Genomic DNA, 10,027 nt, shown 5'->3' on the forward strand with positions numbered 1-10,027 from the left:
GCTGAACTTGTTTGACTTGAAGAACCTTTTTTCCTTGCTACACTCATTTGCTGAAGTTGTGACCTTGTCACTGTATTTCTTCCTTTAAACTTCAATTCCGGGGCTTAAATCCAATGTCTATGTTAGTTGCAGATGTATCCTTGAATGTCCAGTTGATATGACTCTCTCAGATGATATACCAGGCTGTAAAATATAATGAATTAGTAAAAAACAGAATAATTCCAGCCCACAAAAATGTATTATAATAAACTATACACCCTTACATTCAAGGTAGTAGTTCCAATCATAGTGTCAGTAAAAATCTCAAAATCAGTATTCCTTGGCCTTTTATATCCAATGGTTGTTGCATTAGCCAAGCCTCCTCCTAGTGTAGTTCCTCTTCCTTTTTCCCTACCTAGTCCATGGCCTCTTCCTCTTCCTCTTCATCTTCCTCTACCAAGCCTAGTTGATTGGTTGTTGTTTTGTCTTTTGACAACACTTGTATCCTCACATATAGATGATGGATTGCTTTGTTGAGATGGTATTTTCTGAGATGATCTTGGTGGAGGTGGTGAAATATTTTGACTTTGTTGAGTAGCACTTCTTGGAACATGCTGACAGAAGTAAAAGAAAAGAATATCAGAATTGCAAAAAAAGAATGTAAAAGACAGAATTACAAATATCAGAACTTACCCCTTTCCTGCATCCAGATTTGTTGTGTCATGTTTGTTGGCAGTTTGAACAAGTCATCTTTACCCCTTTCTTTGATAGTTTACCATACTTTTTTCTTGGTTTATCCTTGACTTTTCTCATACGTCTCTTGGGTCTACCTAGCATAGGTTTAGGTTTTGGAGGCTCTATAGATGAATTTGTTGAATCCGACCGCATCTTCATATTGGGAATTAGTTGAATGAAATGCTGGTAAGCTTTAAGGAAAGTTTCCTTCCTATACCAGTGGGCAACATAATCATCTGGGTCCATTTCTCTATCATAGAATGCACATACTGCATGTTGACATGGAATGCCCCTCAACATCCATGATCTACAAGTACATGTCATGGTCCTAAAATCAACAATGAATCTGTACACACCTTCATCAACTTTAAAACCATGTTTTGCATTCCACATAATCTTACACCTCCTAGAAAGGGCTTTGTTCTCTTCCAGCATCATCCTAGCCATTGGTGCAATGTCAGTAACCCAAGTCTCAACAAACTTCCTCATTTCAATGGTCTTATTCATGATTTTATGTCTAATTTCTTCCAACATAGTTATAACAGACTTGTGCCTAGGACCTACTATCCAAGAATTGAATGTTTCACATATATTATTTTCAATGACATCACACTTTGAATCTTCTATAATGTATGCCCTACACCAATACTCTTTATCATACTTCAACAAGTCTTTACATATCTTATAACCAAGCTTATCCATTGCTTCCAGTTCTTCCTTGAATTTTACTTCATAAGATGCTTTAGCACATCTCTAGAATTATTTCCTCCTTTCTTCACCTCTCCAGTTCTTGGACTAGTTAGACCAAATGTGTCTAGCACACATTCTGTGTTCTGCCATTGGTAGTAATTCCCTTATAGTTGGTACTAGTCCCTACAAAAAATAGTAATAATTGTTAGTGGACAATATATATAAAGCAGGAAAAAAAAACTTAAAAGTTAATTGTAACTTTACCTTTTGCATATCTGACATAACAGTTAAGCCAACACCATCTCCCAACTGTAAATCTGCAATTAAATATGTGATGAACCAGCTCCAGGAGTGTTTTGTCTCTTGATCAACTACAGCCCATGCAATAGGAAATATTTGATTGTTCCTATTTTTCTACCAACTGCAACAAGTGACTCGCCCTTGCAGATTCCCTTTAGAAAACAACCATCAAATCCTATAATCTTTCTGCACCCTTCTAACCATCCTCTTTTCAAAGCATCTAAACATAGATAGAAATAGACAAACAGATTTTTGCCAGGAATAGTCTCACTATCTGTTCTGATCCAGCATGAACTCCCAGAATTTGTTTGCTTAATAATATCAGCATAATCATCAAGTCTGTTAAATTCCATCCTCCAGTCACCCATGAATTGACTTATCACCCTACACTTAGCCCTGTAACAAATAATCCTTCCAACATACAAACCTAACTTATCCCTGACCAAATCCTGAATCTCCTACAACTTAATATTTTGCTGAAAAATAATCCTATCTTTATACTTATTGGCAATGTACTTAGAAGTACATAATTTGTTCTTATATTTGGTGTTGCACTTATGAGCTGGATGGTACTTCTTCACAGTACAGTCACATGAATCTCCATAATTGCTTGCATACAATTCCCACTTACACTTGGCTCATTTACACTTAACTCTAACCCTATCATTTTCATTAGGCCTCATTGTTAGTTGCACTTTGTTCTCCACAGCATATGAGGTTACTGCTTTTCTAAACTCTACAGCATTTTCAAATATCATACTAAGCTCAAAAATAGCAAGGTAACAGTCATGGTCAAACCTTACCTTTTTACTTCTCCTTTTAGGAGGTAAATCAATACCCCTTTCAGCTAAAACATCTAACTCATCTGTGCTATCATCACTTCCAATATCAGAACTGGTGTAGTAGTCTTCATCCCCTCCTAATTTTCTAGCAAACCTGTCCTCCTTAGATAGTCTGCCAATATCCTCAAAGTCTTTATCTATTCCAGCTTCTCCCAGAATAATCTCTTCAGTTGGAGTAGATTTTTTTCTTTGTTTCTTTTGTTTTTTTTGTTCTTTCTTCTTTCATGCCTTCATAAAGTGAGCTCTTCATTCACATCACTATCATCTTCATTAGGAATGTTATCTAATTCAGACTCACTACTTGACAGATCTGATGCCAAACTAGCATCTATGTTTGTTGTTTTTTCAGCCTCTTGTAAATTCTCACCTGCAACCCCAACATCAGCTAGATTTTTCTCAGGCACATATGTGTTATCTGCAGCACTTTCTTGGACATTTATATCTTCTGGAACAATAGATGTTGCCCTAGCCTCTTTATTTAATGTATTTTCACTTGGTTCAACAACTTCTGGCCCACATAAAAGGCCACATGGGACAGTTTCATCAAGCAACACCGGCTCATTAACTACATGCTTAATGTACAAATCTAAATGATCAAGATGATTAAGGTGACAAACTATATTATACAGTTGTTCATCATTTTCAATCAAGACAAAGTCATTAGATTTAGGATTAATTAAATAAAAACCCTCTACCTCAGCATAACCCATATCCTTTGTGTAGGACAGAAGCTCAAAAACAGAAAAGTGATCCTTGTTTATCATGTGACCATCCTCACCCCTCTCTCCTACATATCTCGGGACAGGATCCTTGACAATATGTCCACCATGGTGAAAATCAACAAGAATATATTTGTCTGCAGACATGTTTAGACCCTCGAAACTTCAGTCACGACCAACTCCAGTCACGACCAGCTCCAGTTACGATCAACTCCACTCACCACCACAGTCAAAAGAAGCAAACGATTACCCGTATTAGTAATATAATGGCCAAATAGTTGACGGACAGTTGAATCTAACTCAAAATCGATGAAGATTCCACCGGGAATCGATCTCAATGTAGTTTATTAGGGTTTATTAGGCTAAAGAAAGAGGATTTTGGGTGGAAGATCGATTAAGTGAGGCGAGGTATATGGGTAAGGTAAAAACAAAATTTTTTTATCCGATCTGGATAAATAAACACGTGTCAGACTATTATTGGTATGTTATTCCACGTGGGAAGCGTTTAAAAATACGCGCTTAAGTTTTTACAGTCCGGTCATGCATTGTGTTTAAATGGTATAATCCAAAGTACAGTTAAAATGTTCAATAGGAAAAGAGCTAAGTTAAGATGTCAAAATAGAAACTGAAGCCAAGTTTAAAAACAATACACTTATTTGGCCAAACTAAAAGTTATCTAGGTGTGCACCCAATTAATATTGCCTAATTTAGAGGATTTTTAAATCTGTCTTTCAATTAAGCTGGTAAACAAACCATTGCGAAAAAGAAAAGGTTAAATTGTGGAGGTGGGGGAAGAGATGGGCGTACATTAGGCGCAAGCAACTTGAATAAACACGGATTACCTAATCATATCAGGGCAATTACATAGTGCTTTTCCAAATCCTCACCTCAAATCTCATTCTCAAAAAAAGTGACCAAAAAAAAAAAAAACTCTTCCATTCCATTTTAATTTATGTGAATCTATTTGACTAGGCACAGAGTTTAAGAAAAAAAAGAAGAGTTTTGAACTTGTAATGTAGAATGAATCACATATATTTTATGTGATTATAAATCATTACATAAAGATAAATTATTTTCAAATATAAAAAAAGGTACATTTTTTTTATACGGACTAAAAAAAATAGATTCGTATAAATTGAAACACATAAACAAAAGAAATGATAAAAAGACAGGATATGTATGCAGAAAAATTGAAAGCTGTTCCATTTTCCTTCTAATCCTTGTTACTGTTGATGGTGGAACTTTACGCAATTCCATAATACCCTCTCTTACCCTACCCATCATAAGATTCCTCTTCCACTTACTCCATTAATTATCTTTATTATTACCTATATATCTTCCTTAATAATCTTATTGTTTCTCTTCTTCTGTTTCCTCAATATCCCATTTCCTAAAAAAAAATCCATAATTTTGGGTGAATTTTCATCTGGGTGTTCCTTAAACAGACAAAAAAGGCAAAAGGGTGTCGTAAGTTGTGTTAATCTTGATTAATGGCGTGATCAAATTTTGTTAAAAATTGATTCTTGATTTTGGGGGTAAAAAGATTGAATTTTTATAAGATGGGTAATATGGGAAGCAGTGGTGTGAACGGCCGGCGACGGAGCAGTAGCCGGAGGAGCCACCCACCACCGCCACCGCCACCACAACCGCCGCAGCCGGAGATAAGCGCGAACCGTTACGTGTTCGCGGCGGCAACGCCTTATCCTGCACAATACCCAAACCCTAATGCTCCGCCGTATTATCAATACCCGGGTTACTATCCGCCACCGCCGCCGGCGATGCCGGTGCCGTTACCGGCTCCATATGATCATCATCATAGGATGGACAATCACCCGGGTCATGCTAATTGGGTTAACGGGCCGGGTCGGTACCCATGTGGACCTATGATGCCTCCGCCTGCTCCATATGTGGAGCATCAAAAAGCTGTGACAATAAGAAATGATGTTAATTTGAAGAAGGAGACTCTAAGGATTGAGCCTGATGAAGATAACCCTGGCAAATACCTTGTGGCTTTCACGTTTGATGCCACTGTTCCTGGGAGGTACTGCTTATTAAATATTTTTAAAAAAAATTGTCTTTTTTTCATTTTTCATGTCTGTTTTTTTGTGAAATTTATGCAAATTGGCCTGAGATGAATTTAAATGGAGTAGCATGGTCATTAAGGATTCATATAGCAGACAACCAAGAGGATAAGAATTATTGAGTTTTCTAGGGATTTATTTATAGGATAAAATTTTCAGTAGAATGGTGTCGAACATCTTAAAATTTTCGTTCCATCTGGGATCAATGTCTGTTTAAAGTTTGGACGGAGGGAGAGGTATAGTAGATTTATTTTATTCCAAGAAAGTTTTGAACTTTCTAATCATTCATTAGTTTAGGAACTTATACAAATACTAAGAGGATGAGGATTGTTGAGTTTGCTAGGGATTCATTTATACTCATGGATTCTGTGAGGCAACCTTTTGACAATCACCAATATCATAGCTGCAGATTCATACTTTGTTGAGAGAGAATTTGGAAACCTGATCAGTAAATTTAATTCGGTCTCGGACGGTGACGGAATTTTTTCGGTTGCTAGTCCAGCAATCTCTATAACAACCTTGGAAGACTAGAAAAATGTGTATATTTAAAAATAAATATAATAAATGAGAAAGTTCTGCTGATCTTTGATCATCTCGTAGAGCGTGATTTAGTACTACTTTGGGTCATTTGAATAAGCGTTTGGGTCTAATTAATAATTACTCAGTATACAATAATTTGAAGGGTCTCCTTTTAAGCACTGATGTTCAAAGTAGTAATCAGTAACTTTGTCTTCTACTCCATCTGTATTTGCATTATTTTTCTGATGGGCAATACTGTATGCTTGACTAATATGAATTATTGGTTTTTTTTTTTTGTGATGAAAACGAATGGAAGATGGTAAGAATTGTTTTGCCAGCATATCCTGTATCTTTATGTAGTAGCGTCAGACCTCAAAGAGGCAGTTGATATCTTTGTTACAGCTATCCCTCGCTGTAAAAATGATCCATAGAATCTCATCTTGAGATATATATTTACAATAAATAAATAAATAGAGTATCATTTGAGATTTGGAGTAATTTAATCATCAACTGGATTTTTGTTTTTCTAAAATGATAGTAATATACTGGAATCAGTTACTTCATAGACTGAATTTATCATATATTTGTCTCGCATGTCTAAATGTTCCATAATGGTGTTTCATACTGAAAGTTGAGACTGTAATACCCGAAGGTTGAGATCTGATATGCTTGCAGTTGACAGTACATTAACAAGGGATCACTAAAGGTGCTATTTGTCACCAAGGGAATTAATAAGGAAGGTAGTTGCTTTTTCTTTGTCGGTCGTGTGGGAGCTTTACTCACTTCTCAGTCTTCAGCATCTGTTGCTGACTCTTAGGAGTAGAACCGACAATGTTGACGACTGTGGGACTTATTAAACGAAGGAATTTTATCAAATGTGAGATAGTATTTACAAGGAACGAGCCCTGATATGCTTGCAGTTTCTAGGACACTCATGTCAGAATAATGAAAGTAGTTGCTTTGTGCTTGTTTGTTATTGAAAATTGTAGTCATTTGTTACTGCTTCTGCTTGGTAACATATTATTGACTCAAGTGGCACGGAAGTGCTTTCAACGTGAGATAACTAAACGTATTTCTTGATCTTTTTCCTCTTGCAGCATGACTGTCATTTTCTTTGCGAAAGAAGGTGAAGATTGTTGCTTGACTCCTATGAAGGAAAGCGTGCTTCCGCCAGTAACTTTTGAGTTTCAAAAAGGTTTAGCTCAGAAGTTTAGGCAACCCTCCGGAACCGGCATTGATCTTTCAATGTTTGAAGAAGCAGAATTGTCCAAAGATGGCGAGGCGGATGTGTATCCACTTGCTGTTAAGGCGGAGGCATCGCCAGATAGTCAAAGTGGATCAGAGGACGGGAGTGCAGCGTCAGGGTTCACTAATTCACAGATTACTCAAGCAATTTTCGAAAAGGACAAAGGTGAGTACCATGTTAGGGTGGTGAAGCAAATCCTCTGGGTCAATGGCATGAGGTATGAATTGCAAGAGATCTATGGTATTGGTAATTCAGTTGAAAGCGACTTCGATGGAAATGATCCTGGGAAAGAATGTGTGATATGCCTCTCTGAACCTCGGGACACTACTGTACTTCCATGTCGGCACATGGTATGACTCCTACGCTTTGTTAACAATTTATGTTGACTGTTGGTCTCAATATATTCACCAATATCTGCAATTTCATGATTTTATGTAGTGTAGTTTGAGTATTTAAGATGTCAGTAGAAAGATATTGGGTAGCAGACATCATTTTTAAGCATCATTTTCCCTGCATTTACCTTTAGACATTTATTGATTGAACAAGCGTATAGTTTGTTGGAGATGAGAGAATTATCTTTCTTGATGCAGTGTATGTGCAGTGGATGTGCAAAGGTTTTGAGGTTCCAGACAAATCGCTGTCCTATTTGTCGACAGCCAGTTGAGCGCCTTTTGGAGATCAAGGTCAGCGAAGGTGCTGAAGAGTAAAGATATGAAGAGTTGCCAGAATCACTCTTGTATAAATATATCTGTATTTTCTCACATCTCCTTCGCAATTACTCTTTCCTCTATCCGCTTCCTAAATTAGAATAATCCAACAGCACGCCTCTTAAAAGTTTGTAAGTGGTTGCATATAATGCAGCCCGACCATTGGATCAAGACTTGCTGTTGAGTTGAGCCATCTTGCTTTTACATCTTTTTATTTATGTAGTGCTTTGTTGTACTTCCCTGCAATTTTTTGTCTAGATTGTTGTTAGTATACATAGTAAATACACTGTTGGTTGCTCAAATCTGCAGTTATATTCTATTTTATTTTCAAACTTCCTTGGTTAAATTTTCGTTCGACATCTCTTGTTAGCAAATATCCAGTAAACCTTAGGTCATCTTCAGCAGTGGAATGGTGTATTGACTTATATATGCAAAATGGTGTTCTTGAATTGCTTTATTTTATCCAGTTCAATTAAGTTTTTGTGATCTTTTGACACGGAATTCCCTTGCCTTTTTCTCTCTTTACTCGGTCATTTCTTAACTTGAGTTTTGTAATTCTATCTCATTTTCTAATTCTAAATGTTTAAGAAATGTTCTTTTGGTGTTCTTTTGTCAGTTGGTTATCATTCCAATAAAACCAAAAGGAAAAGAACGAAATAGCTGCATTTGGTAAGTAGGTTAATCTTAAGGTAGTGGGGCGGCTCATTATTCGTCGAGTTTTAGATCTTGCTTGTCACTGGTCAATCTTATTGAAGCTGCTAACCGCAAAAGAACCCCTCCGCTTTTACCTTACTGGTTTGTAATATAGTCGGATCTTTCTATAACTGCATCGCTATATAATAACCATTCATCATAAAAGTCATATTTCTATTGGAATCAATTTTCATGCTATGTTATAATATATGTACTTCATAGCAGTACTTCGCAAAAATAACCAAAATATTTTTGGAACAACGAGGTTGTTATAAAGATGTTTGACTGTACTCCAAATTTTATATGGCATCTTTACTCAAATATACAACTTTCACTAAATAACTGCAGCCTGTTAGCCATAAAAGAAACATTACATACTGCAGTTAAATTAGTTACCCCGGGTAGCCATATTCCAAAACCCTTTGAAAATCATGTTTCCTATAAAATATCCCAACAGCTGATTTCACGCTAAAATGGAACAATTAAATCCAACTAAATCCCCCAAACTGAGATAATTCTCAAGGCTGCGGGAGAAGTTGTGCAAAAAAATCAGAGAAAACAGAACTGAATTTTACCAATTCACCACCGGTACTCAATTCAAAAGCTCTTTACTCGAAGGAGAAGGAATAACTATAGCAGATCAGGAGCCTCATTTTGATTCACATAAGATGGGCTTTTGAAGTCTATGGGCTGTTCTTCATCTGGGCCCTAGCTGCTTTTTGTTTGTATCTAAATATATAATTTTAGAAGACAAACTATTTTCCTTTATATATATATATATATATATATATATATATATATATTATTTCGGGGTAAGGTCGGCGTACACACTACCTTTCCCAGACTGCGTACACACTACCTTTCCCAGACCCGCTTGTGGAATTTTACTGGATTGTTGTTGTTGTATATGTATATTATATACCAAAAATATATATTTTATATATCTAGCTAGCGAATGCAATTAGTTTCGGCAGACTCGCCCATTTTATATTTTGCTCAACAAATTATTCCCTAGGAAATAACGCCCGATGGACCATTTTAGAATCATCAAATATATTTTAATTTCGTTAAAAAAGTTTTGGTAAAGTAACTCATGCACCAGAAATTTGAAGCACGTTGCTAGAATTTTCAGTTTTGACAACAAGCTTCAAAATTCTGGCAGTGTACTTCAAAATATAAACGATGGCACAAAATAGTTGTATTTGTGCAGTCAAGTTTCCTTCCACATCGGGGCCTGAAACTTGGTGAGTCCAAGTAGAAAACGAAAGATTGTTTCAAATAAAGCTTCAATATATATATATATATATATATATATATATAATTACATTAGAGGAGGAGCGAGGAGGGGGGAGAAAAGGGAAGTTCTTGTGAAATTTGACTCTTCATCTACGTGATACAAGAGTGAGTTGCTCTACTGGTGAGCACCCTCGATGTGGAGTTCTTGAAAGGAGGAAGCTGAGGGTCTATCGGAAACAACCTCTCTACCCCAGGGTAGGAGTAAAGTGTGTTGTTGTCG

The 10,027-nt window shown here is 36.4% G+C and overlaps 2 protein-coding genes across 2 annotated transcripts; one reads left to right on the top strand and one right to left on the bottom strand.

Annotated features, from left to right (window-relative positions):
• Positions 1–422: 422 nt before the first annotated feature.
• LOC142166208 (uncharacterized) lies at positions 423–2,072 on the bottom strand. The gene is made up of 4 exons (XM_075224732.1): positions 1,823–2,072; positions 1,669–1,721; positions 736–1,431; positions 423–593 (listed from the first exon to the last, which is right to left on the bottom strand). Exons 1-4 carry the CDS (start codon positions 2,070–2,072, stop codon positions 423–425), a joined length of 1,170 nt encoding a protein of 389 aa, XP_075080833.1.
• Positions 2,073–4,427: 2,355 nt separating this feature from the next.
• Positions 4,428–8,150, top strand: LOC107797437 (putative E3 ubiquitin-protein ligase LOG2). Its single transcript, XM_016620333.2, has 3 exons — positions 4,428–5,306; positions 6,963–7,461; positions 7,702–8,150. The coding sequence occupies exons 1-3, from the start codon at positions 4,825–4,827 to the stop codon at positions 7,816–7,818; spliced, it is 1,098 nt and encodes a 365-aa protein (XP_016475819.1). The 5' UTR covers positions 4,428–4,824; the 3' UTR covers positions 7,819–8,150.
• The last annotated feature ends 1,877 nt before the right edge of the window (positions 8,151–10,027 follow it).

This window comes from Nicotiana tabacum, chromosome 2, assembly GCF_000715075.1.
Source record: "Nicotiana tabacum cultivar K326 chromosome 2, ASM71507v2, whole genome shotgun sequence".
Lineage (NCBI taxonomy): Eukaryota > Viridiplantae > Streptophyta > Magnoliopsida > Solanales > Solanaceae > Nicotiana > Nicotiana tabacum.